We start from the raw sequence: 27,899 nt of genomic DNA, 5'->3' as shown, positions 1-27,899 counted from the left end.
CCATGGGGTCACAAAGAGTCGGACACGACTGAATGACTAAGCAACAACAACAACAAAATGGCCTTAGTAGGGAACAGTTAGTCAAATGTGTCAACTTCAAGGGCGTTTCAGAGCCGATTTGTTCGACAACTAAGCCGTTCGGGAACCAAGGTACTGTACAGAGAGAGTAGAGACTCATTGAAATGCATGGACCCAAGTTAGTCATGTCCATTAACTTCAGTGGGTTGGACTCTGAGTAGAATTAACATTGGCCGCAACCCAATATCTGCTTTTAAGTGATCTTTCTGTTTTCTTTATGGAATTATTGCAACCGGATCTCCCTTGCCAAACACAGAGGGCCAGGAGGATAATAACATAAATCAACAGGTGACACGCAGAAATTAACGTTCGAGAAAATGACATGTAGGAGCACGTGAAGAAGAGGAGGAATGGTGGCGGAGGGGAGCTACTCTGTGAAATGGAAACAAAGCAAAAAGGAGCCATTGGCTGGTGGGGGGTGGGGGTGGGAATGACACACTTAGCTAATAAGTATCCTAGCATTCCTTTCCTGCTACAAATCAAAGCCTGCATTGCAGGGATACTCGGCTGGTGGAAAATATTAACCCGCAGAAAATCGCCACGCTTTTAACTAAAATGTTGCCAGGCACAGATTAAGGAACAATGGGGAGGAAGGACGCTTTCTAACCCCGCCAGATGCTAGTAAATTCTGAAAGAAACGAAGAAAAGGAGGGGGGGAACCTAACCACCATTCTGGAGTAATGTCATACCGCAGAGACACACACAAGCACATGGTGGAACGTTAAGAGAGATCCAGTTACAACAAAGTATGTCCAATTGAGTTTTGCATTCCGCCCAGAGCAGGGAAGGGTTAACAGGAGAGGTTGCATGTTCACTTAGCAGTGGAGATTATGGAATGTTTATCCAGCATTCAGATTTCCTGTTTAAGTGTTTGGATTTCCTGAAATCTCTTCTATCAGCCCAAGGGGTGTCCAGTGAGTGGCCTCCCCACTCCACCCCACCCCCCAGCCCCTTTCGGCTCACACGGGTAGATTTTCCTTCCTGCTGCCTTACCAATTGTATTTTTGTCTCCTTACCGGCCAGGACTTTTATGGATGCAAGTCAAAAACTCTTAGGCTCCCAGAAAACATCTGTGGATCCCTGGACCTTGGATTTTCTTTCAGTTTGAACCAAGAAATCAAATATTGACCCCCAATTTCTGGGAGTTATCACTGGAGCAGTGTGGACCTTTTTTCCCCCCCTGTTCAGCTGCCCGTGGGAAAATAATTTTTAACCTTTAATATGGAATGATGGCCTACGTTTTGGCGGGCACTTCTGGAATGGGAGCTCACTGTGGACAAGTCTTGGTGAGTTATCAACACCGTCTTTAGGGATGCTTAGTTGAGAGAAGGGAGCCCAACTTGTGTCTCTGCTCCTTAAGTATGGATGGCTTAAATTTCAAATCACAGTGAAAGTGCTCGTTTTTGCAATGTTGATTGTCTCATGTTTTAATTGTCTGCAAATGCATGCTTTTCCTTGCGCGAAATAAACGGTGCTAAGCCATTACTTGTGCAACGTCAAGAAGGATCACTTTGCAAATTTATATGCACGGCCCAAAAATCCTTACTCGGGGAGGAGGGGAATCCCATTAACTTTTAAGAACTGCACTTGTGAGCAGATTTTTTTTTACAGAGCTGGACTTGCAGAGAAGCCACATGCTCAAACCCATTGTCTTGATACTGGCAGAAAGTTAAGTTTTCACATTGAATCTTCCCCAACAGCAAAAAACAAAAAACAAAAAAAGCAACAACCCCTAAAACAAAAACACACACGACCTACTTCAAATAACTATATCATTATGGATGGATGTGATTTGCATTCCTCACGGGCCTGTTGCAAATCAACTCCAGTTCAGTTTTAAAATTTCTTCGTAATGTGTATCCCCCATTTATTTCTGTTGTCTTTTCAAATATTTCAGTGCTAAAGGGGAAACTTGGATCAAATGCAAGAAGGGACCGTGAAGGGGCCAGGGTTAGCCACAGACATCCCTGCTGAAAAATTAGACAGTAATAAAAGTGTGGATATAAAAATTAGTTCTTTGGCTAACGGCTCAAAATTGTATCTGAATGTTCGGGTGGGAGTGCTCTTTGCATGGAGTGTGTGTGTTTTAATAGGATCATTATGAAAAGGATTGGATGGTCTCCCTCTGTGCTGAAAGGGGGTTCTTAGGTCCAATCCTGTGCATATATCATCTACTGTTACCTGCAACAAGATCAGACCCTAATTATGCAATATTTCACTCCATAGAGTTATTTTTAAAATGATATTTTCAACAGTAATCCTGGGAATAATACTTTTTTTTAATTTCTATTTTTATGGAATTTCCATTGTCTGTGGAACAAAAGGGGCCATCTGGTAAATGGTGGATTATAAATTTCGCAAATAAATAGGTGCAAAGCATGAGGTGCCAAGAATGTGCATTTGATATAGAAATATATTTCTTCCACTGACTGCCAAGTAAAGGTAAAGGTAAAGGGACCCCTGACCGTTAGGTCCAGTCACGGACGACTCTGGGGTTGTGGCGCTCATCTCGCTTTTTTAGCCAAGGGAGCCGGCGCACAGCTTCCGGGTCATGTGGCCAGGATGACTAAGCCACTTCTGGTGAAACCAGAGCAGCGCACGGAAACGCCGTTTACCTTCCCGCCGGAGCAGTACCTATTTATCTATTTGCATTTTGGCGTGCTTTTGAACTGCTAGGTTGGCAAGAGCTTGGACCGAACAACGGGAGCTCACCCCGTCGCGGGGATTCGAACCGCCGGACTTCCAATCAGCAACCCAAGAGGCTCAGTGGTTTAGACCACAGCGCCACCCACGTCCCTTGACTACCAAGTAATGCTCTCCAAATTAAGGCCACAATCCTATGCAGCCTTAAGAGGGCAAATTTCACACATGTCGCTTATAGAGTAACCACAAGCATTTTCTACTCAGAAGTAGAAGGTCCAGTGAAGTTCATGGGGATTGTTGCAGTCATAATGAGCTTCTGGGGTCTCGCCCCACTGTTTGTTGGCATGCTTCTGTGAAAGACAGAAATGCTGGTTTAGATGAGCCAGCATCAGATTTGGAAACTGATTTGAATGTAAAGGGAAGCAGAGCCAAGCCTGCATTTGAAAATTGTGCTATTTGTGTGCCCTGTAAACAGATGTGTTCTTCCAGAAATACATTCCACATACATACCCACCAGTGTGCACCCTAGAGAATGATTTTTTCCCCTCCCTGGACAGAAGTGTGGTGGAGAAGCCCTGATCAGGGACAGTGGTTCTTATTTCCATCTACTTCCACCTTCTCAGTTTAGAGACAAAGCGATCAGTAGCGGTGGTAGTGAGACCAGAATGGGTCTAAGGTTTTGTGTGTATGTTTTTAATGGCTTTTTACAACTTTTATACACACATCATACCATATCCATCATTCATCCCTTTTCCTCAGTCCATCTTTCCATGGCGTTCTAAGCAAACCTTGGTCAGTTGCATATCCTGATATTCCACCCATTTTTCTCTCAAATCTTCTTTTATTTGATATTATCTGCTGCTCGTATGTTAACTCTTACAGGTAGTTAACCTCATTTGCATGTGTGACGCAAAGCATTGTGGGGGAATGCAAAACGCTCACTGTGACTTGAAGGGGTGTGGGTGGATGTGGAGGGGGGGTGACAAAAAAATCCGCACTGGGTACCACTTGGGCTTACTATGCTTCTGGAGGGGAGACTGCCCTCTCTGTGTGAAGGTTGAACAGAGCTTCAAAATCCCATCCTTGGCAGCAAAATTTAAAGCTTAGGAATTATGCTACAAAGTCTTCAGCAAGGCTAGTCATGAAGTTAGCTGGCTTTCCCTTTCTTACCCTGCTTAACAAAGATTCAGGCAGCAACTTGGGAAGTAAGTTTAAAAATATAATTTACTTACTTATAATATTGCATTGGTTTGCAACAACAGTAGCAGTAAAAACTATGCAGGCAAAATACTTACATTTACAGTATAACCAGCTTCAGGTATTTGCCGGGATCTAGAGCAAGCAGAGAAATGTCTGCATCCATCACTGGTTGGAGAGAGAGGCGAGAGGAAAGGATACTCCTTCCTCTCCAGGAAAGGAGGGGAAATGACATCACACAGAGCCCTCTCTACCAGTTGTATTTCTATGGTCTGAGTGAGTATCAGCAATACAGCTCTGTGGACTTAGCCCCTTCTCATGCTAACTAGGAAGAATAGGCATATGTTACGTTTGTCTGCTAATCTCCCTCATTCTCGCTGCTCGGGTCCAGATCCCACAGGCTCCTGGTTGGCCACTGTGAGAACGGGATGCTGGACTAGATGACCCATTGGCCTGATCCCGCAGGCAGCCTCTTCTGACGTTTTTATCAGCCACGGCCCTTCAGGAAAGTTGGGGGTAGTTGTTAAGGGACAGGATGCCTAAACAGAAAGGGACAGAATAGTTGAAGGGCAAACAAACCTGATTTAAAGTACCTGGGAGGTGCATGGAGGAACATAGGAAGCTGCTTTTGGTCAGGTAACAGAGTTTCTCTCTGTAGCCCAGAATAGTTTGTGGCCTGGGGAGGGAGAAGGTGCCAAGCAGAGCCCCCCAGGGCCACTTAAAGGGCACTGGAGGGCCACATTAATCCCCCAGGTGTCCGGTTTACCCAGGGCCGGATTTAGGTTTGATGAGGCCCTAAGCTACTAAAGGTAATGGGGCCCTTTATACGTCCAGCTGTCCTTTGTCAACAACAAATTGTTCCTTTTTTGTGTTGAATATATGCTTTATGGACCTAATAGGTATCTAAATCCATTTGCACATAACAAATAGGAGCCTACACAACACAAAACACTGTTGCTGTGTGTAGGTTTTATTTTATTTGTTTTTTTATCATATATTTTGGAAATGTACATGTAGGTGTTTTTTTCCTTGGGGGGGGGGCAAGAGAGTGGGGCCCTAAGCTATAGCTTGTTTAGCTTAAACGTAAATCCGGCACTGGGTTTGCCACTGCCGCTATAGTTCTTGATGTGGCTTCTGTACCTTTAAGTATGGCATAGAAAGGACACATGGCCTATGCAGAATTAGATAGTCTCTCGGAAAAGATCAGAGATAAACCAAAACACGAGTTCACTGATAATTGGGAACCTCTAAAGAGATATTTAAAAAATAAGTGTTGCAATTTGAATTCGGTTGCAGCATTTGAGCAAGCTCTGTAAATAATTAAAGATATAAGGGTAAAAATAGACATGTCTACACAGATGTACATTATTTGTTGTTGTTGTTGTTGTTGTTGTTGTTGTTGTTGTTGTTGAGTCGTTTAGTCATGTCCGACTCTTCGTGACCCCATGGACCAGAGCATGCCAGGCACTCCTGTCTTCCACTGCCTTCTGCAGTTTGGTCAGACTCATGTTGGTAGCTTCAAGAACACTGTCCAACCATCTCATCCTCTGTCGTCCCATTCTCCTTGTGCCCTCCATCTTTCCCAACACCAGGGTCTTTTCCAGGGAGTCTTCTTTTCTCATGAGGTGGCCAAAGTATTGGTGCCTCAGCTTCAGGATGTGTCCTTCCAGTGAGCACTCAGGGCTGATTTCCTTCAGAATGGATAGGTTTGATCTTCTTGCAGTCCATTGGACTCTCAAGAGTCTCCTCCAGCACCATAATTCAAAAGCATCAATTCTTACATTATTAGTTTATCATTAATACGTTGACATTTCAAGGCAATAGATTTATTAGAGTGAAAGGATGTTGAAAAGGACGGGAAGTCAAACTCTGTAACAAACTTAGGATTTGAAGAGTTACATTTCTTTGAATTTTATCATGATAATTTGGATATATAGATAATTATTTGTCTTGGATGTATGGATGCAGTTATGAGAAATAAAGCATGAAAGTTGGCCAACTTGGCTTAGTGCAGCAGTGTAACCTGGCAGGCCTAAGCGGGCAATGGTTGCTGCATATCACATATTTGATTGAAACAGCCTGTTTCTTGGCAGAAGGTTTCTAGGGTGGTTTTTTATTCCCCCTGGGAGGGATTTTACTAAGTGCTACCATCCCCATGTGTTAGCCCTGATCCTGTATCGCCCGCACTAATTTTTCAGGAGGGACAAGTGGACGATTCTCCGACGTCCTCAAAAAATAGCTCTAGCGAAGCAGGCCACCTGAATGCGGTTGCTTGCTGTGGGTTTCGCATATGGTGTTTGGGGGCAGCACAAATGGAAAAGGAAAAAAAAAGAGCATGGCTTGCAGTATAAGCTGTTTTCCTTTCCCCGAAACTTGTGACGGTGCCATTTTTTATTGCAGGAAGGGAGGAGAGAAAGCAGCCAGCGCTGTAGATATGGAAAACGGAGGCTCGTTTTTGAAATGGGGCTGTTGGAGCATGAGATGGCACATGGAACTTCTGTTGTTTCTGTGTTCAGCCCTGGTAAAACACTGCAGAATATCCGTTCCTCGTGCCTCAGCAAGAGCCAATTTACGCAATATGCTCCATAGCTTCCAACATTTCTCCGGTGAAAATGGGAATGTCCTATATAATAATAATAATAATAATAATAATAATAATAATAATAATAATAAGTGGCTGAATTGCAACTAATCACCAAACTTAAAACCATGGAGAAACCTGGTCTGAACAAAGACATTGGATTCTTATCTCATTATACATAACAAAGCTATCTTTAGCCATCTCACCCCTTGCCTTTCCCTGCAAGACTAACTGCAGCCGTTAAGAGTCGTCAACAGGTTATCCACACCTATCAGCTGATCACCCATTCCCACCACCCTTCTGAGTAATACCCCTCCCCACTCCCCCACTATATTTAAGGGTCTGGTGACTTCCGTTTCAGTGTATCTGAAGAAGTGTGCATGCACACGAAAGCTCATACCAAGAACAAACTCAGTTGGTCTCTAAGGTGCTACTGGAAAGAATTTTCCATTTTGTTTCAATAATAATAATAATAATAATAATTGCAGTGTTTTATTCTGCGGGTACTTAAGGATACACAATACTGACACCTGTCTTTTGTTGCTGTTAAAAAGTGTGGCACTTTTTGTTAACAACTCCATGTTTTCTAGAAAAACACACACTGAATAATAGTAACTTCTCTGTAGCCCACACATCAGACTGGGTTCCCCAACCGCCCTGGGCAGCCTCCAACATACACGTATAAAAACATAATAAAACATTAAACTAAAAAAAAACTTTCCCTATACAGGGCTGCCTTCAGATGCCTTCTAAAGGTTGTATAGTGACTTATCTCCTTGGCTCGAGGGTTGCATAACTCCATACCCTCCAACACTTCTCCGATGAAAATAAGGATGTCCTAAGGAAAAGTGGGACGTTCCATGATCAAATCAGAAACCGGGACGATTTCTGTAAATCCGGGACTGTCCCTGGAAAATAGGGACACATGGAGGGTCTGTATGCTCCCCCACCACCCAGCACCCCAAATTACAGATTCAAACACAAGAAAAATGTGACACCTGCAAGCATGGCTTTATAATACATCTTTCAGAGGTGCAAGAGCAGCAGCAGAAGGCCCCCAGTTCGATTTCTGGCATCGCCAGTTAGGACCAGGGGAGAGCCCTGTCTGAAACCTTGGAGAGAACTGCTGCCAGTCAGTGTAGACAATACTGAACTAGCTAGACAAAGGGTCTGACTCAACAGCTTCCTATATCACTGTGCATTACGGGGATGGAGGACAGTTTAGTTTGGCCCACAAATTCGCTGCCAGTTCGCTCTTCTCGGACTTACGAGTGGATCACGGCACAGTTAATCTGAATTTTGCAATGCAGTTTCAGTTCAGAAGAAAGGAAAGCTCTCCCGGGGCAGCTTGTATAACATAAAACATAAAACTGCAATATACAATTTCACTAAACAATAATTCAAAGCAGCAGTTAAAATGGGAGCCGTGTGTAAACAGCCTCTCAAAATTATTCAGAGAAACCGGGGCAGGGTGAGGGGACTGTTCCAGGGAATTTCTACAAAGTTGTTGTTGTTGTTCAGTCATTCAGTCATGTCCGACTCTTCGTGACCCCATGAACCAGAGCACGCCAGGCACGCCAATCCTTCACTGCCTCTCACAGTTTGGCCAAACTCATGTTAATAAACCATCTCATCCTCTGTCGTCCCCTTCTCCTTGTGCCCTCCATCTTTCCCAACATCAGGGTCTTTTCTAGGGAGTCTTCTCTTCTCATGATACAAAGTTATCCCACAGTTTCTCAGAGGTGAGTCTCTCTAACAGCAGTGGCTTCTTTCTTCCCCTTCCCCTCCCAAGGACCCATGGGCCCACTCTTGCAAATTTGGTGTGGGGATGCTCCCCTAGCTTCCCCCCTGAATATTTTTATAACTCTGCAAACCTTGGCATTCCCTCATACCTGCTGCTGATACCCTCTTGTACCTTCAGTAGAGAAGTTACCTAAGGCTCCAGGTGAATAATATCTTTTAAAGACCTTTTTTAATCTATGTGAGCAGAGAAAGTCAACCTGAAATCCTTCTCCTTGTGCTACAGATTCATAGAATCATAAAACTGTAGCGTTGGAAGGGACCCTAAGGGTCCTCTTGTCCAACCCCCTGCAATGTAGGAATCTCAACTAAAGCATCCATGGCAGATGGCCATCCAACCTCTGCTTAAAAACCTCCACGGGAGGAGAGTCCACAACCTCCTGAGGGAGTCTGTTCCACCGTTGGACAGCTCTAACTGTCAGAAAGTTCTTCCTGATGTTTAGTCGGAATCTCCTTTCTTGTAACTTGATCCCATTGGGAGTACGTGGGGCATTGGCCTAATTCAGCAGCCCTCTCCTTGTCTTCCATCTTGAAATATACTCGGAGTCAAGTGTGAATTTCCTGCTCTTTATTCAGCTCATAGTAGTGAGGAATGCAGTTCCCCCAAAACGTCTGCTTTATATATACTATGTACCCAATGGGCCCCGCGTGATTGGCTAATTCTGGGATACTCCTGTATGCCAATCGGGTTGCGGATTCACTTCCACCTGGAGCTGGATTGGGTGGCTCCTGCGGACCAATCAGACTGCTGCATTCTGGATCCTATTGTTCTAGGACCAATCAGACTGCTGCATTTTGGATCCTATTCAACTCAGTACATAACACATCTTCTATGGGCTTAGTTGTTTATTGCTACTGGAAGGAGCCCCATTGGGAAGTAGCAATGGCGATTAATATAATATAGCATAGCATAGCATAATGAGGCGATGTGGAATTCCAGCATCCGTTCCATAGGATTGTAATATTCCTTGGACAACCACAATTTGCTAGCAAAAGATGGCCTTCTCAAGGAACCAGAGGGTCATTTGGGAGGGATGCTGAATATCTGGGGTTCTTCAGAGTCTCTTTGATCTGGAAGTCTGGCAAGAGTAGCCCTTGTACAGGGACAACGGCGAGCCCTTCTGGTTTCGATTAGGCTGAACGCGCTGTGGGAATAAGCTTTCTGGTGGTATTTTGGTATTTCCTCTCCAAGTCACACCCTACATGAGGAAATGCGGCAGAACAGAGTTTGCTCTTTCTCTCCCCCCCCCCCCGGCTTTGTCACATTTGTGTTCTTTACTGTACGAGTGCAATGAATCCTTGCAGGTAACTCAGCATTGGAGGTGAGATTAAGGCAGGGCTGGGCTGATATTTCAGATTTCAAGCTTGTGGAATCTCTTCTTCAAATTTTTTCAGACAGCCATCTTGCAAAGGAATGCGGTTGTGGGTGGGGAGAAAATCATTAGTCTCCAGCATCAAATTTTAGGGCCATGGGAATATGTATGCCTTTGAGAAGACTCTCTGTCTCTCTCACACGAGCTCAAAATGAAAACTACAAAGCTTAAAAAGCAAACACCAAATTTGGACTTACAAATAACATTTCAGGGGATGAGTGCCGGTCACTTTCCTTCCTCATCGTCCCCGCTGCTGTTTCTCTTGATTTTCCTCAGCTCTGGAGAACTAATGCCTAGTTCTGGAAATTGCCTTCCTTCTCTCTTTTCTGACATTAATTCCAGAAACAACAGACAGGAAGCATGTATGACTCGCCACACATAGGAAAAAGCAGTGTTGATGCTGTAGCCGTGGATAGTTTCCCTATGGCGAGGCCACCAGGGAAGGCTCCCCTCCAAATGTCCTTTCTGTTGCATATTCATTATCATTTGTGCTCTTGATGCCAACAGAGCAATCACAGGCAATTTGACTTTCAACACTATTTGTTTTGAGGGTGCCATATTTCTTCGTTTTCCATTGATGCATATCCTGTAACTTCCTGGTGAAATATGCTCACTTCTCTTACCATAAATGTTCAGAGGGTTGTTTTGGCTTTTTTTTTCCTTTTTGTCCTGCTGCTGTCACTCCATAGCTGCTTTAGACAGCAATTATGTGGTTGCATTGAGGGAGCATTGCCGAAAAACTCCTAGGAAGCAACCCATTGTCAACTGGAGTGGAAACGTTGGAAGCTAAGCAGAGCCCTCCTCCCCAAAAAAACCCAGGTCTTTTTATTTTTCGCACCCCACCTTTCATTTGACAGCTAGTTTGTTCAAAACATTTTGAAAGCACTTAATATTTTTTAAACCTCTAAGCAGCGTATGATGTGAAAGCCCACGCTGAGGAGGACAACCAAGCAGTGGTGTAGGAAGGGCACAGCGTAGGGAGCGGGCCGCCCCGTGTTCCAGGGGAGGGGGTGACACTTCCTGGCCCCTCCCGCCACTACCCCGCCGCCCGGCACCCCATCCATGCTTTACGGATGGGCAGGGCAGCCCCACAACCCGCCGCTCGCTCACCGTGGGAGCGGCAGTGCTGGCCCAGATGCACTACACATGCCCGGAAATTCCGGGCATGCGTATTGCATCTGAGTTGGCGCTGCTGCTCCCGTGGCTACCAGGCGAGCCGGCGAGCGAGCGGCAGGTTGTGGGGCTGCCCCGTCCGTAAAGCAGCATGGACGGGGCAGCCCCACCACCCGCTGCTTGCTTGCCAGCTCGCCGCGGGAGCAGCAGCGCCGGCCTGTATGCACTACACATGCCTGGAAATTCCGGGCATGCGCAGTGCATCTGACATACGTCATGACATCACAACGCACACGTCGTGACGCCCCGCCCCCAGGGGGGGGTGCCTCCGCTCCGCCACCCCGGGCGGCGAAGAGGCTTCCTCCGCCACTGCAACCAAGATGATCAAGGGTCTGGAAGCCAAGCCTGATGAGGAATGGTTGAAGCAGCTGGGTATGTTTAGCCTGGAAAAGAGGAGACTGAGAGGAGATAGGAAAGGCATCTTCAAATATCTCAAGAGCTTTCACATGGGAAATTTGAGCTAGCTTGTTTTCTCCTGCTCTCGAGGGGTAGGACTCGAACCAATGGCTTAAAGTTACAAGAAAGGAGATTCCGACTAAACATCAGGAAGAACTTTCTGACAGCAAGAGCTGTTTGACGGTTCAACAGTCTCCCCTTGGGAGGTGGTGGGCTCTCCTTCTCTGGAGGTTTTTAAACAGAGGTTGGATGATCATCTTCCGGGATGCTTTAGCTGAGATTCCTGCATTGCAGAGAGTTGGACTAAATGACTCTTGTGTGGTCCCTTCCACCTCCACAAATCTATGATTCTGTGATCCGTGGCTCTTACCTGGATGCAGAGAGGGGTGTGTAGAAATCTCTGGCTTTTCTGTTGTCTACTGTAAAAGGTCGGACATATATCTGTGGTTCCAGCTACTTATGTCTCAGTGGCATTTGTCCCGACCGCTGTAGATTTCTTATAAGGCACTGTGTCCTCCAGCAGAGATCTTCTTATGTAAGTGACTATTTACAAGTCTGCTGTAAAGGAATGCCCTTGTTTTTCTAGGAACAGGATGCAACATAAGCTGGCTCCACAGTATTGGAGTGCTACCACTGGCAACTGGAAGCGGGGGGGGGGACACATTTCTCTTGCTCTTTGCTAAAGGAGATTTATTGTAACTGCGACAGACACATGCACATACCACCAGTAGGAATTGAATTGGGAGCTAACCGCCAATCTTTTCCAAGATGTGGGAAAGTCACTCCCAAGAAGTTGACTTTTAAGTGTTTGCAGACTGAGCAGCTCCCTGGACAGGAAAAGCTTTTCTTTGCGTTGGCAAAATGCAGATGCAGGAAACCGAGCGCATTCCACAGCAACCTCCTGGCAAAAAGATGCTCCTCTTTTATCATTTGCACCAAATCTTCAGTCTGCGCATCAGAAAAGAGCTTAGCTGCTGTTCTCGATTGCTATGAAATCTTCCTTTGGTCCTTGGTTTGAAGGGTGAATTGAGGAATGTTAAAGAGGCTGGCCGAGGGGCAGGGTGAATAAACCAACAGGAACAGAGGGCTTGAAAAGTCAAGGAACCCAAGTAAAGGTCCCTGGAGGTTGCTGTTGTTGTCACCCGTCTGTCTCGAGAAACAATGGAGTGCGCCTCCAGGGGTGAAGTCAAAACTGCTGCATTAGCAGCACTGAAGTGACCTCTCCGGGGCACAAGCCTGGGCAGTGTGCATGGAGGTCCTGGGCTGCCCAGACGACAAGACTCTTGGCCTTAATGGTGTGGCCCAAAGGAAAGCAGAGCAAGACGTCTGGAACCAGCTTGGCTGCAGGAGTTGCCAGAAGGAGGCGCACAAGGAACCGTCCAACTGTCTGAGGGACTCCGTGTTAGGGCACCAACAAGTTGGTGTGCTGAAGTGCAGCAGTCAGTCAGATAAGCCGAGGTCAAACAGTCCGAGTCAGAAGCCAGCTGAAGTCAGGTATCAGCACGGGGTCAGGAGAAGCTGAAGTCAGGAACAGTCCAAGTCAGGAACAAGCCAGGAGCCAGGAACAAGCCAGGAGCCAGGAACAAGCCAGGAGTCAGGAACACAGGAACAGAACGAGCCAGAGCAACCACACACTCAGCACAGCAGTTGCAGGTGCTGGCGAAGGGAGCAGCCAGCCTTTCTTAAGTAGCCGGCCTGTAACCACGCCTCTTACGAGTTGCAGCTGCCTCCAATTGTTCCCTGCGTCTCTCAGCTCTACGCTCTACAGCTGAGAAGGGAGGAGGGGAGGGGCCCTGCCAGTTTCTCTCCTCACAAGGGCCTGATTCTGGCTCAACTTCTTCCTCCTCCTGTTCTGGTCTTTCCCCCTCTCCATCTGACTCTTCCTCTTCCAAGGAGTGCCGCCACCAGTCTTCTCCAGGTATGAACTCCTCCATTTCCCCAGGTTCTTCTGTGGATGCAGCCTCGCCAGGGGGGGCTTGCCACCACTCCTCCTCATCTGGCCCAACCCTGACACTCCGCTCTGGATTTGTGCAGGGTTTCCTCCCTAGCCTTTTCTTCTCCCAATGATATCCCACAAGGCAGTGGAGGTTTAGGACAGGCTTCGTCAACCTCAGTCCTCCAGATGTTTTGAGACTACAATTCCCATCATCCTTGACCACTGGTCCTGCTAGCTATGGATCATGGGAGTTGCAGGCCAAAAACATCTGGAGGGCCGAGTTTGAGGAAGCCTGGTTTAGGATCAGAGTTTTGCTTCTCCTAAATGGACTCTCTTCCCTGGTTGACAGCCACATCTGCCCCTCACAGTAGATAGAGAAACTGCCTTCTTGGCCATTGGAAACACTGTTGGTCTTGTCCACTCAATCCACCAGAGCCTGTCTTCACATGCAAGGAAAGTTCCCTGGAGTTACGAACACAGGAAGCTCCTTATATCACAACAAGCTCTGTGTCCATCTAGGCCAGCATTGTCTACTCTGACCGTCAGCTGCTCTCCATGGTGTCAGGCAGAAACAGAGACTGAGAGAGCAGGGTGTCCTTACACTCCCTCCCACCCCAATACTTTTAACTGGAGATGCAAGGAAATTAACTTGCAATCTTCTGAACTATTACTTAAACACGGTCACATTTTGTGTGTGTATGCATTGCATGTATGAATGAATGTGCTTTCTCCCCCAGTTACTTGGGGATAACTTATTTGACAGATCCTGAAGTTGAGGCTCCAGTACTTTGGCCACCTCATGAGAAGAGAAGACTCCCTAGAAAAGACCCTGATGTTGGGAAAGATGGAGGGCACAAGGAGAAAGGGACGACAGAGGATGAGATGGTTGGACAGTGTTCTCGAAGCTAGTAACATGAGCCTGACCAAACTGCGGGAGGCAGTGAAGGATAGGCGTGCCTGGCGTGCTCTGGTCCATGGGGTCACGAAGAGTCGGACACGACTGAACGACTGAACAACAACAACTTATTTGACACAGAAGCTCCCTTGGGGCAGATGTCATAACATTCCAGCTCTTCTGCCAATCCAGCAACATGCATCCTCCCCAAGAAGAAAATTCTCCATTCTCCTGTTTCTTGAATTTATTACACTTTGTTAAGATACAACATTTGGGAAAGCACTTCAGAGTAGCCCCTACGAAAAATTCGAGATTGGCAAAATGAGCCTGAAAAATAAATGAATGAATGACACCGCAGGCATCCTACCGTTTTAAGTAGAGTCGTGCTTTGGATCCCGAACGCCTTGCGAGTCGAACATTTTGGCTCCCGAACGCCGTAAACCAGGAAGTGAGTGTTCCGGTTTGCAAACGTTCTTTGGAACCCGAACGTCCGGCGGGGCTTCCACACCTTCTGATTGGCTGCAGGCGCTTCCTGCAGCCAATCGGAAGCTGCGCCTTGGTTTTTGAATGCTTTGGAAGTCGAACGGACTTCCGGAATGGATTCCGTTTGACTTCCGAGGTACCACTGTACATAGGAAGGTCAGGCAGTCAAAACACAGGCAGGCTGTTCAGGGGACCCGGGCAAAGGTATCGCAGCCACATTTTGATTTGGTTTTTAAACTCCTTGCAAGTAGAAAACCAGTGCCTCAGCACCCACCCTGCAACATTTTAGTCCAGCCTAATTTTTCACTACAACACTTTCCTACTAACATAACAGCACCAGCCAAAATATGAGAAGGAATTGCCATCTAAGAGGAACTCCAGGAAAGCATGCCTGGCTGCGCAGTTTATGAGATGCATATCTCCATTACGTTTCCTCTCAATAATTGAATGGGTCAGCAGGTGCTCTGCTTATCTCTGCCAAAAGACAGTAACCCAATCTGCAGCAGAATCTGCAGCAGAGCAGAGCAAACACATAACTCGGACAGGGCAGCGGCGAAGAATAGCAAAGGGATCTACAAACCTCAGCCAACCAAGTGATTTATCATGACATACGGAGGTGATGATTAACCTTGCCCCAGGCCGAGTTATTTGGAAGTTATTTATTTGAATACCTGCACTTAACGGCAGAGTAATCAAAACAGCTAAACATCCGGCACGGTGGCTGAGCGATAAAGATATGAATCAGGAGGGCTTCGGCTGTAATCTTTGCCTCCGCCATGAACTTTCTCAGCAAGCAGTTCTCTCTCAGCCGCCGTTTCCCCATCTGTAGCATGGGGATAATTATATTGTGTTGTCGTAGGGATAACACCAAGACAATGTCTGTGAATGTAGTGCGCTGAAGATTTTAAAGTGTCCTATGCAAGGATAGGTTTGATCTTCTTGCAGTCCATGGGACTCCCAAGAGTCACCTCCAGCACCATAATTCAAAAGCATCAATTTTTCGACGATCAGCCTGCTGGAGGAGACTCTTGAGAGTCCCATGGACTGCAAGAAGATCAAACCTATCCATTCTGAAGGAAATCAGCCCTGAGTGCTCACTGGAAGGACAGATCCTGAAGTTGAGGCTCCAGTACTTTGGCCACCTCATGAGAAGAGAAGAGTCCCTAGAAAAGACCCTGATGTTGGGAAAGATGGAGGGCACAAGGAGAAGGGGACGACAGAGGATGAGATGGTTGGACAGTGTTCTCGAAGCGACTGGCATGAGTTTGGCCAAACTGCGAGAGGCAGTGAAGGATAGGCATGCCTGGCATGCTCTGGTCCATGGGGTCATGAAGAGTCGGACACGACTGAACGACTGAACAACAACAATGCAGTGGTAAAAAATAAGTAAACACAGAAAGGGGAGAGGGGGCCAACTTGAAGACTGGGCACTTTATATTGACTGTGCAAACTTTTTCTTTCTGAAAATATTTTTAAACTGGGAAAATGAAAAATAAATTTTTGACAGTGAGAGAGAGAGGGAGGAAAAAAAACTTGGCTGGCTTATATTTTAACATGGCTTTAAAAAAAAACACTTGCTGTGTTAAAAGGTCTGGCACCCACAAACTCATAACATGGGGGAGTCTGGCACCCACAAACTTATAACAATATATTAAGCAGATATTACAAAAACTCCCGCAAGTCTCCACCATCTTCACCTGACAAAGAAACACAGCCCAAACCAGCAGCCCTTGGAACTTCCTACTGCTCAGAGGAACTGGGGAGCAAGAGAGAATGCATTATATATAATGCATGTTGTATATAATAAAACGTATTTTATTACAAGTATCGGATCCCTTGACAAGTTAATATAAACACATTATATATTAATATGGCAGTTAATGTGGATCAGCTGAGAACAGGATTGCCAACTTTTCCATCAGCCTCTTTAGCCGTGCATCTGAGATGCAGGAATGAGCATGTGGGACTATCGTTTCCTGCTAATAACTGTTGCAGATCAAGCCATGGTTGCTATAGAGGCCAGCTGAAAAGTTTCCAGCCCCTAATTGAAAATAGGCAGTCACAATTCCAAATGCAACAGAATATTATTATTGTTTCTGCTCTTATTCTTTTGCCACAATTTATTTTGACAAGCTGGAACATGTGCAGAGGAGGGCAACCATGAGGATCAAGGGTCTGGAAGCCAAGACCTGATGAGGAATGGTTGAAGGAGCTGGGAATGGAAAAGAGGAGACGGAGAGGAGAAATGATAGCCATCTTCAAATATCTCAAGGGATGTCACATCAAAGATGGAGCAAGCTTGTTTTCTCCTGCTCTGGAGGGCAGGACTCGAACCAATGACTTCAAGTTGCAAGAAAAGGGATTCCGACTAAACATCAGGAAGAACTTTCTGACAGTAAAGAGCTGTTCAACAGTGGAACGGACTCCCTCGGGAGGTTGTGGACTCTCCTTCCTTGGAGGTTTTTAAGCAGAGGTTGAATCTGTCATGGGTGCTTTAGCTGAGATTCCTGCATTGAAGGGGGTTGGACTAGATGACCCTCAGTGCCCCTTCCAACTCTACAATTCTATGATCCTAAGGCAGCTTCTCAGGTTTCCATGTAATGGAAGCTGGTGTCCAATGACATGGGGGGGGGCAAGGTTCTCCTTCTCTGTCCTAATAAAATGGTTAGGTAACCGAAATGTTCTCAGTAAAGATAGCCAGTTAACAGCCTGGATCCCATGTTCTGCAGCAGCTAACACTTCTGACACTTTTCCAGTGGTGAACCCACAGAAAATGCAAACTGCAGTAATCTAGGATTGATGCGAACCGTGGCCAATAATTATGGGATTGTAAATATTTATATATTGGCCAGACATAAAATTTCTGATTCAATTTGTCTGCAAGGCATGGCCATAAAATATAGCAAATTTGGGACTTAAAGCCAGGGATGGTTGTATGTTTCTTTGTTTGCATCCAGGAGGACCTGTCAAGATGAGCGAACAGCAAGGGGGTCAAGGTTCCTTTCCCAGATTACATGAGACACGTGTCCTCTTTCTCTCTGTTATGCTTGTGTGAAGTAATTATTACCAAAAGAGGAGATGATGCAATGAGGGGGGAATAGATGTGACACCGGAGAACTTCATATACTGCTTTGTTTCACGAAATGTGATCATTTTAATCTGCATTGCAGGGTCCAAAACTGTTGTAGCCTACATACTCCAAGGCAGTGCCCTATAGTGTCAGATCCCGGGGATTTGTACAACCTGGTCATCCCTGTCTCAGTAGTCTATTAATAATAATAATAATAATAATAATAATAATAATAATAATAATACCCCAGACCCTCTGGGCGGCTCCCAACAGAATATTTAAAACACGATAAAACAGCAAACATTAAAAACTTGCCTAAACAGGGCTGCCTTCAGATGTCTTCTAAAAGTCAGAAAGTTGTTTATTTCCTTGACATCTGATGGGAGGGCGTTCCACAGGGTGGGTGCCACTACCGAGAAGGCCCTCTGCCTGGTTCCCTGTAACCGAACTTCTCGCAGGGAGGGAACCACCAGAAGGCCCTCAGAGCTGGACCTCAGTGTCTGGGCTGGATGACACTGGCACCATCCAAAATATTTAATTTGGGTACTAGGGGAGGAACACAACTTATAGAGCAATGGTACTGAAGATTACGAAATTAATTCATACCCTTCCATCCATTCTCTCTCTGTCTCAAGACTTGGAAGGAATTGGTGGGTTCTTGGAGCTGCAGGAATATGCCCTACTGTGATTTACCCCCCACTCCAGATATACCGTATTTACTTGAGTCCAACATGCCATCGAATCTAATGCGCACTTCAATTTTCAGAACCTTGAAATAATAATAAAAAAGCATTTGCTGGCGAATGTAAATGTGCCATCGTATCTAATGCACACCTTAATTTTCGCAATGTAATTTGGCCAAAAAGGGTGGGCGTTATATATGAGTAAATACGGTACTTTTCCTTGTGCATACACAATCCATACTGTTTGCACCTGTAAAAGTTTCAGGGTAGACATACTGGTTCATTTCCAGCTGGCCTGTGTTCCAGATGCACTGACCTATTGTGCCACAATACATAAATTAATGAAGTGGAGTTATATGTGGACTCTCAAGATAAACCCACCACTGAATATCACTATTATTGTGTCAATCACATGCCGCAAAATACACCTGGAGGGGTAGGAACGAGCGTGACCATTCTAGGTGGAGATAAGGATGGGGAAGGGACACGGGTGGCACTGTGGGTTAAACCACAGAGCCTAGGGCTTGCCGATCAGAAGGTTGGCGGTTCAAATCCCCGCGGCGGGGTGAACTCCCGTTGCTTGGTCCCAGCTCCTGCCAACCTAGCAGTTCAAAAGCACGTCAAAGTGCAAGTAGATAAATAGGTACCGCTCCAGTGGGAAGGTAAATTGCGTTTCCGTGTGCTGCTCTGGTTCGCCAGAAGTGGCTTAGTCATGCTGGCCACATGACCCGGAAGCTGTACACCGGCTCCCTCGGCCAGTAAAGCAAGATGAGCGCCGCAACCCCAGAGTCGTCCGCGACTGGACCTAATGGTCAGGGGTCCCTTTACCTTAAGGATAGGGAAGAAATTTGATTCCGTTCACATTTAAGTGCAAATTTACCAAATTCACCCTTTCCAGAACAATATGAGAACTGAAACTCCAACACATCCTTCAAAATTCGCATTTCCCCCCCCCCCCTCCCAATTTTGCAATGCGGTTCTCCGGCCAAGTGACGTGTACGAAAACGCATAGATTTGTGCATTAAAATGCATGCATGAGTGAAAATTGCTTGGCAAAAATGTGTCTATCTGACAAAATTGCACACGAGTCTGTGTACCCGTGGATAAATTTGACACAAATGTGGGCTCATTTTCATGAGGACTTAAAACAAAGTCCTAAACTGATTTGGAAATGCAGAGAACTGAATTTAAGGATGGAAAAATGAGAAAACCAGAGAAATGAGAGGTTCTCCCATTCCTAACTGGAGATGCCAAGGATTGAACCCAGCACATTCTGTTTGCAAATCATGTGCTGTACCACTGAGTCGCACCACCCCTTCCCTCCCTTCATCCCTTGGGACCATATCACATTTTTTCACCACTTGCCCTACCACTCAGAGCACCAGATGCTATCCGCAAATTGCATCTCCATAATTGATATTTTCTTTTCCTCTCTGAAAACTCCCCACTCCTATGCTCTGACATCTTCAGAGTATAAAATGATGTTCCCCGCCCCCCAGGCATTTGTTGAAAACGGCAGTGTGCAAACCAGCCGCACTCCAACCTTTATAGACGGAATTGTTTGCTTACATAGAAAGCAGTACTGTAATTACTCCGGGCTTGCATTATATATCAAGGTCAAAACTCTGTGATTCAAGCCATTGTTTGGGGATAAAAGGGAGTTGTTTTTCTGGCACAGCGGCAGACAGTACTGTAGCAACAAAGTTAACATGGACCCGATACCGTTTTTTTCTTTCTTGGCTAACTCCAGTTCAGCCTTGCCAAGAAAGCAGGCTGCTCAGTATTAGAGAGGACAGCAATGAAAGCATTTTCTCTATCTCCGGTGCTCAGGCTCTGAGGGCCGCTGCTTACGTGGCCAGAAGCCCACTTTCTGCACACAAGAGCAAGTTTTGGGGGACCCTGGGATTTGCAGAAGTACAACTGTTTTAAAGGAAGGGAAAACTGAGAGCAGAGGACCCCAACAACAGCTGAATGAGGAGTGAGTCTGCGTATACTGGTTGGAGAGGCAGCTAGATTGTTTGCACACACACACACACACCCTCATTTCAAATTGAGGTTGGTTTGGAGGAAAATGCATCCAAAGGCAGGATTTCATAAGAAACAATAGGATGAATACAGGCCACCTTTCATTTCAAAGGGGCTGGAATTTTATACTGTAAAGCACAGATTCAATGAAACAGTAATTAGCAACATCTAAACAGGGACTGGGAATTTGTGGCCCTCCAAATGCTCATAGACCACAGTTCCCATCATTCTCAGCCTTTGGCCACAATGGCTGGGGCTGATGGGATTTGGAGTCTTAACAACATCAGGATTGGGCATAGACTCCTTACCCCATATCTGAGAAAGCCCATACGATCTCTGCAAATCAACCCAACAGTTAATAACACACCTGGCCCCCTCTAGACACTCTTTTTATTGTTTATTCATTATTTAAAATGTTTTACGTTTTACTATGCATTTATAAGTGGGGTATAAATAATAAAATTATTATTATTATTATTATTATTATTATTATTATTATTATTATTATTACTCACCAGTTAGCTCAGTTGGTTAGAGCATGGTGCTGAAAACGCCAAGGTTGCAAGTTGTTCAGATGTTGTGGTGTGTATGTGTGTGTCGTGCAAGGATGCCCCAAGGTTACTAATGGAAGAAGAAGAGTTTGGACTTGATATCCCCCCTTTCACTCCCCTTAAGGAGTCTCAAAGCGGCCAACAATCTCCTTTCCCTTCCTCTCTCACAACAAACACTCTGTGAGGTGAGTGAGGCTGAGAGACTTCAGAGAAGTGTGACTAGCCCACAGCTGCATGTGGAGGAGCAGGGACGCGAACCCGGTTCACCAGATTACGAGTCCACCGCTCTTAACCAAAACACCATGCTGGCTCCCTAATGCAGCAGCACCGGGAAAGCATCGCAGAAGAACTAATAAGGCAGAATGATTGTTGGACTATCCAGTATAAATCCACCAAACACCCTAATACAATTTTGCATGACCAAAAACCACTAGTCTAGAGGGGTCCTTGAATATTCCGCACAGAGACGTTTGGTCATTGTAGCTGAATGAAAAGGAATAGAACACCTGAATAAGGCCTTGGACCAGATGTCTAGGTAGTTACAGATTATGAAAATGTCAAAGAATCGGCGATTGATGCGACCAGTTCTCCTAAGATAGCAGTCTCTGAACTCATGGTAACCTCTGGTCTGCTCACATGTTCATGGGGTGAATCAGAGGACAAGGTAATCAACAAAAGAGTCGGCGACTTGACAGTCCTACTGTAAGGGGAAGAAAGAATTTGCCTGTCTGAGGTTTGAGGGATGGTGTGCAGAAATCTTCACAAAAAATCCCTTCGGCATCACTCAGATTCCTTCCGGTGAGAGTTTCCCTTTCTGAAGGAAGATTTCCCTCCAGATTTTGGTTAACTTTCTTTCCTTCCTTCCTTCCTTCTTTCCATACTAAACATGGAAAAAAGGCACACAGAATTTACCAGTGCAATCCTCGCCACAGATCAGCAGCTAAAAGACGACTGGAGAAATTCATTGCCAATATGGCTGCCAATGGCTACAAGCCGTTTTGGCTCTTGTCTGTCTCCACAGTCAGAGGCAGCAATGCTTCTGAATGCCAGCTGAGGTAAACCGCAGGATGAGAGAGGTGCTCTTGTGCTCAAGTCCTTCTTGAGAGTTTTCCCCAAGAATGTGGTTGGCTCCTGTGAGAACAGCATGCTCGATGGGCCATTGGCCTGATCCAGAAGGATTTCCCTATGTTCTCATGCACACCTCATGGATCAGTTTTCTTGCAGAATTTCAGCCTGCGGAACGAACTCCTCACTGCCTTAAATGCATGGCATGGTTAAATTATGGGATTCACTCCCACAAGATGCAATGATGTTGCCTGCCAACTTGGATGGCTTTAGAACAGGCATCCCCAAACTCGGCCCTCCGGATGTTTTGGGACTACAACTCCCATCATCCCTAGCTAACAGGACCAGTGGTCAGGGATGATGGGAGTTGTAGTCCCAAAACATCTGGAGGGCCGAGTTTGGGGGTGCCTGCTTTAGAACATCCAAGGTGCCATGAACACGGCAGTCCAAAACCAAGAAGGACAGCCTGAGATAGAAGGCAGGCAGGCAGAAGGGGAACAAGAGACTTGCAGATTTCTTAGACAGCGGGAACCACTGGGCTGACGCCTCCTCCCTCTGTAGCTGGCAGGAATGCGGCTTACCAACTTAGGAAAGGCGGGCTGGATGGGAGCCAGTTACTGACGGCACAAGGGAGGGAAAGCATTTCCTCACCAGAAGAGGAAGTAGCTAGATGAATGGAAAAAGTCCAAGTCAGAAAACGACCCCAGAAACGTAAGAGTAGGAGATTCAGGAGATTCTGCAGTAGGCGGAAGCATTCTTCAGAAGAGTCAACCTGATTGTGAAAGATGGATGCTCAGAGAGAGTGGTCGGTGGCTAATTGCTTGTACGCAATAAATCTTTTGTTAATTACCTCTTGGCTTTTTTGCTGACCCATGTAGGACCAGCATGGATAGCTAGCTCGGGTGAATATCTGATGTTTCCTCCCTTTATGGTCTTGATTTATGGGCTACTACTAAAATGAGGCTACATTTCAAGTTGTATTTTAAGCTGTATTTTAATTAACTGTTTGTTTGTTTGTTTGTTTGTTGTTGTTGTTTTCCTATTACGTTTTATTGTAATTCATATTTGGTGTTAGCTGCCCTGAGCCCAGCCCTAGCCAGGGAGGGCGGGGTATAAATTATTATTATTATTATTATTATTATTACTACTACTACTACTACTACTACTACTACTACTACTACATGCTGTTTTCTCAAGCCAGAAGCTGGCCAGCTCCTGACAGCAGGACAACTTGCTAAGAGGTATAAGACTGAATCAGATAAGTGCTGGAGATGTAATGAGGTCGAGGGTACATTCTTTCATATGTGGTGGACCTGTAAAAGGGTAAAAGAGTATTGGGAAATAATTTATAATGAATTGGGGGGGGAATGTTTAAAAGCACCTTTCCAAAAAAACAAAACAGAGTCCTTTTGTTGGGGATAATTCAGATGGAAATTTGGATGTCTAAAAAGGTTATTAATGTACGCTACTACGGTGGCCCATGTTTTGTTATTCCAAAAATGGAAAACAAGTGGGGTCCCAACCAAAGAAGAATGGCAACTTAAAACTGTTGGAATATGTGCAGCTTGCGGATCTAACTTATAGAAAAAGAGAACGAGAAGAACATCCGTTTAAAGAAGATTGGAAAATGTTTATTGAATATATGGGGGGTAGTTGTGTACACTTGAAAACATTGGCAACATTAAGATAAATTCAACTGTGTAAATAAATTTTGATGGAAGAAACAATGGAATACAAAATGGTTTAGTTTATATAAAATATGCAGGGATTTATGCAATGCGAAATGAACCATGGAAAGAGAAGATGGGAAGTCACTGATATTTCAAGGCGGCCAAAAGAATATTCTAAATTGTAAAACAGAAAATTTAATTAAAAATTATATATATAGAACATCCAAGGACAAGACTAGAACAGGAAGAGCAAGCTACCCATAGCTGCTATATTGCTTCTACTATCAGAGCAATCTGTTGGCCAGCATAAGCAGCAGCCAGGGCTGATGGATTCTGTAGTCCAGCAACATCTGGAGGGCCCCAGGTTTCCCCAGCCCTGCTATAAATGGGTGATTCATCTAGAAGTAAGAGCTCCAGGATAACAACCTCTGAGTTTTGATTGCATAACTGAGCACTTAAATCATGCGCCCTATATTTTGAGAATAAAGTTGCAAGCCAATTAAAAGCTTCTGAACTGACAGAATGCCTTGCCTGACAGCCAATTAATTGCTTACTCATCCAATTAAAATAATTATAAGAACGGCATCGATGCAGAGGATGTCTAGAGATTAGCGGATGAAGGTAATGGTTTTCTCCACTATCAGCAGAACGCAGAGAAGGCATCTGTTAGATGGAACACCTGAGATCCATTGCCTGAACAAAGAGATGTCAGTGGATTGCTTTTAATAACAGTAATAATTCCTTTAGCACCGAACACCCTTTCCCCAGGGATTTCATTAAAACTATGTTTTAAAATCCACATTTTATAATCTATGATGAATAGATTTAACCAACTAAGGCTTTTAGTGCTGAAAGAAAGTGAAAGTCTCCACCCTTTCCCTTGAAACATACAATTATGATAATCAACGAAGATGCAGAAATATGTTCAAGTATCCTATGAGCGCTGTAACCTTTCTGCAAAGAACTCAGCATGGGAGAACTTGACGTATCCCTTTTTATCCGTACAACAACCCTGTAAAGCAAAGATTGGGAGTCTGGGGCTCTCTGTGTTCTCACATGCTCCAGTTACAGTCATACCTCGGGTTGCGCTCACTGCGGGTTGCGCGTTTTCAGGTTATGGACGCACTGAACCTGGAAGTACTGGAATAGGCTACTTCTGGGTTTTGGCACTCACATTGTGCAGAAGCACCGAATCACGACCTGCACGTGTGCAGATGCGGCGCTGTGGGTTGCGAACGTTCTCCCGCACGGATCACGTTCGCAACCTGAGCATCCACTGTAATTCATTGGTTCCTGGTGAGCTGCAAACCAGAAGTTTGTCATTACAACTGAACCAGAAAACTGCTGGGCTTGATTGAAAGCCAGCCACAAGTATAGTTTGGAAGTCTAGAGCAAACCATAGTTTCCAGTTCAGATGTACCATCAAACCCAGAAGTAGCTAATTCATCAGATCATGCCAGGAGAGAGTAGAACTTATTGAGCATAGGGACGACATGACCACAGGAATCGTTCTCGTTGTGCCAAATTATGGTCTCACATTATGGTCTCTGTGGCTACCACTGCTTCCAATCTATCACCTGTAAACCCACTTCAAACCATAATTCAGGTTTCATGATTGGGAAACAAAACACTGACACCAGAACTGGGAAACTGGTTTGCCTGGGCCTCAGTCATCTATGTTTCAGTAACTTTCAGGTTAGACTACTGCAATGTACTCAACTGATCTTGGGACTGCTTTTGAAGACCATCTGAAAGCTTTAATTAGTGGCTCAATGCAGCTGCCAGACTTTTGACTGGAGCCAGATGATCAGATAACATTACAGTGATTTTGTTTCCACTTTGCCGACCACTAGATTGTTTCTTGGCTTTATTCAAGGTATTAGTTTTGGCCTCTAAATCCATTAACAACCCAGGACAAGAGTATCTCAAGAATTGTCTTCCTTCAAAGGAGCCTTCTCTGGCAGCTTTGTTTATCATTTGAGGTCCTGCATCAGGTCCCTTCAGCTTTCAGAAATGTGGTGTGTCCTCAGGGCCTTTTTAGTCATGGCACCCATGCTGTGTAATAGTCTGCCAAAGGAGGCCTCCTGCTCACTGCTCACTTTGGACAGGCTGTAAAGACTGTTGCATTTTTAAGGCTCCTTTTGTTGCTCCCAGAGGCACCAATCCTACACACCTTTTCCTGGGAATAATCTCCATCGAACACAATGGGACTTACTTTTGAGTAAACATACATGCGGCACTTTTAGATTTGTCATTGGTTTTATGGGTATCTGATTTTTAGTATTCTGCATAGACTTGTTTTTTTCTATTTTAAAGCACTTTAAAGAAAAGTGGAGTATAAATTTGTCAGACAGAGGCAGTAAATACTGCTGCAATCATATCTACTTACCTGGGAGTAAGGTCACTCAATAGGAACCATTGAACTCAGTAGGGACTAAGTCTTCATTGAACTCAGTAAGGCACGCAAAGGATTACACTGTACATCAGGCATGGCCAAACTTGGCCCTCCAGCTGTTTTGGGACTACAACTCCCATCATCCCTAGCTAACAGGACCAGTGGTCAGGGATGATGGGAATTGTAGTCAAAAAACAGCTGGAGGGCCAAGTTTGGCCATGCCTGCTGTACATAAATGTGATTAGGGGGGGGAGGGGGCAAAGGGAGATGACACACTTGAGAGGGGACACAGGGAGAGAGGAATGAGAGAACCTGCCATGTGGTCCTGCTAAGTATTTAAAACAAGGATGGAGAACCTCCAGATATTTGTTGGACTCCAACTCCCATCATCCCTGACACTGGCCATGTCAGCTTTGGCTGATGGGAGTATTAGTTCAACAAACATCTGGAAGCCCACAAAGATTATCCACCGTTGCTCTGCAATATCATGGCTTCTTTTAGAAATCCTGAGCTTCTTTTACAGAATTACAGTTCCCAGGGAGTCAGAATGATTGTCCAACTGGGCAGTCTCTAGGAGCTAAAAGCTGTGTGTACACATTTACCAGCATAAAACTCAGTTGTTATTTTTCTCTGCTGAGAGTCATAGAATCGTAGAGTTGGAAGGGACCCCAGGGATCATCTAGTCCAACTCCCTGCAATGCAGGAATCTTTTGCCCAACGTGGGGCTCGAACCCATGACTTTGAGATTGAAAGGCGCATGCACTACCGACCAAGCTATCCCTCAGGGGTCGAAGGTGCTTTGACAGTGGAAGCATCGAAACACAGCATGTCATCATAAACTCCAAGGTAGATACAGGGTAAATATGGATTGAAGCCGATGTCCTGGGTACCCTGTTTACCTAATCATTGGTGGGAGTACACAGGATGAAGACTAAACAGGAGTGTGTATGCAGCTTCAGTCTGTAGTAATTCCGCAATCCGCTCGCTTCTGGGCATCATTTTTCTTCGTACATTCGTAAGTGTGAAGCGGTCATAATTTAAGCGATTGCTACCATGTTGAGAAGAAAATTGCTGTGTCAACTACAATAGAACAAGTCTAATTGTTTGCTTCAGAGTAACTTTTATGTCACACTGCTTGGCAGCGATTTCTGTTGCAGTTGCATTCCTGCCGCTTTAGGTCCTGTTCCTGCTTGTTCATTTACAAAAGGGGAGATTTGACAAGGGTACGTTGTATGTGTGCTTGTTTGTTTGTCCTTCTTCTTTATATCTTCTGTTTCCTTTTAATTACTTTCCCCTCTTATTTTTTTCTTCTTATTTGTGTAGGTAACGTTCTTGTGGTGACAGATGAGACATGAGATCTTCAGCCTCCCGGCTCTCCAGCTTTTCCTCTAGGGATTCATTATGGAACCGGTAAGAAAACAAGGGGTCGGGGAAAGCCAAGCTGATTCTCTCTTTTTTTTAACATCCCACTAGATTTGTAAAAGTGCTTTGCATGTCCTAACAAGTCTCTCTAAATCTCTGTAAATTTGTTAATTGTCATGCCCATTTTACAGACAGCAAGCTGAGGCATAATGACTGGCTTGCAAACACAACCCCACTCCCCTATGATGTGTTTTGCAGTCCAGTATGAATGAGCCAAGGAGATAAATAACAATACAGTGGTACCCCGGGTTGTGTATGTACCGGTAATTGGTTCCGGGTTACAGTTCATAACCCGAAAAGTATGCAACCCAAACAAGCGCGCGAAAAACCCGGAAGTAGCGGTTTGCGCATGCGCAAACATGTCTGTGCATGCGCGAACTGCGCAAAACGCTTCTGTGCATCTGCGTGTTGCGTGCGCTCCGGGTTGCACTTCCGGATTACCAGAGTTTGTAACCTGAAAAGT

At 45.3% G+C, this 27,899-nt stretch overlaps 1 protein-coding gene across 5 annotated transcripts in view; it reads left to right on the top strand.

Moving 5' to 3' along the window:
* The first annotated feature begins 1,051 nt into the window (after positions 1-1,051).
* ASAP1 (ArfGAP with SH3 domain, ankyrin repeat and PH domain 1) overlaps positions 1,052-27,899 on the top strand; it is a 138,075-nt gene continuing 111,227 nt past the window's right edge. For 4 of the 5 annotated variants that reach the window (XM_033155865.1, XM_033155861.1, XM_033155863.1 and 1 more), the window contains exons 1-2: positions 1,054-1,364; positions 27,338-27,424. In XM_033155865.1, coding sequence (XP_033011756.1) covers positions 27,366-27,424 — 59 coding nt within the window. In that variant the 5' untranslated portion in view covers positions 1,054-1,364; positions 27,338-27,365. Of the gene's footprint in view, positions 1,365-27,337; positions 27,425-27,899 lie in introns of all 5 variants that reach the window. The other variant, XM_033155866.1, reaches the window with a different exon arrangement.

The sequence above is a fragment of the Lacerta agilis genome, chromosome 7 (assembly GCF_009819535.1).
Source record: "Lacerta agilis isolate rLacAgi1 chromosome 7, rLacAgi1.pri, whole genome shotgun sequence".
Classification (NCBI taxonomy): domain Eukaryota; kingdom Metazoa; phylum Chordata; class Lepidosauria; order Squamata; family Lacertidae; genus Lacerta; species Lacerta agilis.
This window is presented reverse-complemented; position numbering and strand designations above follow the sequence as displayed.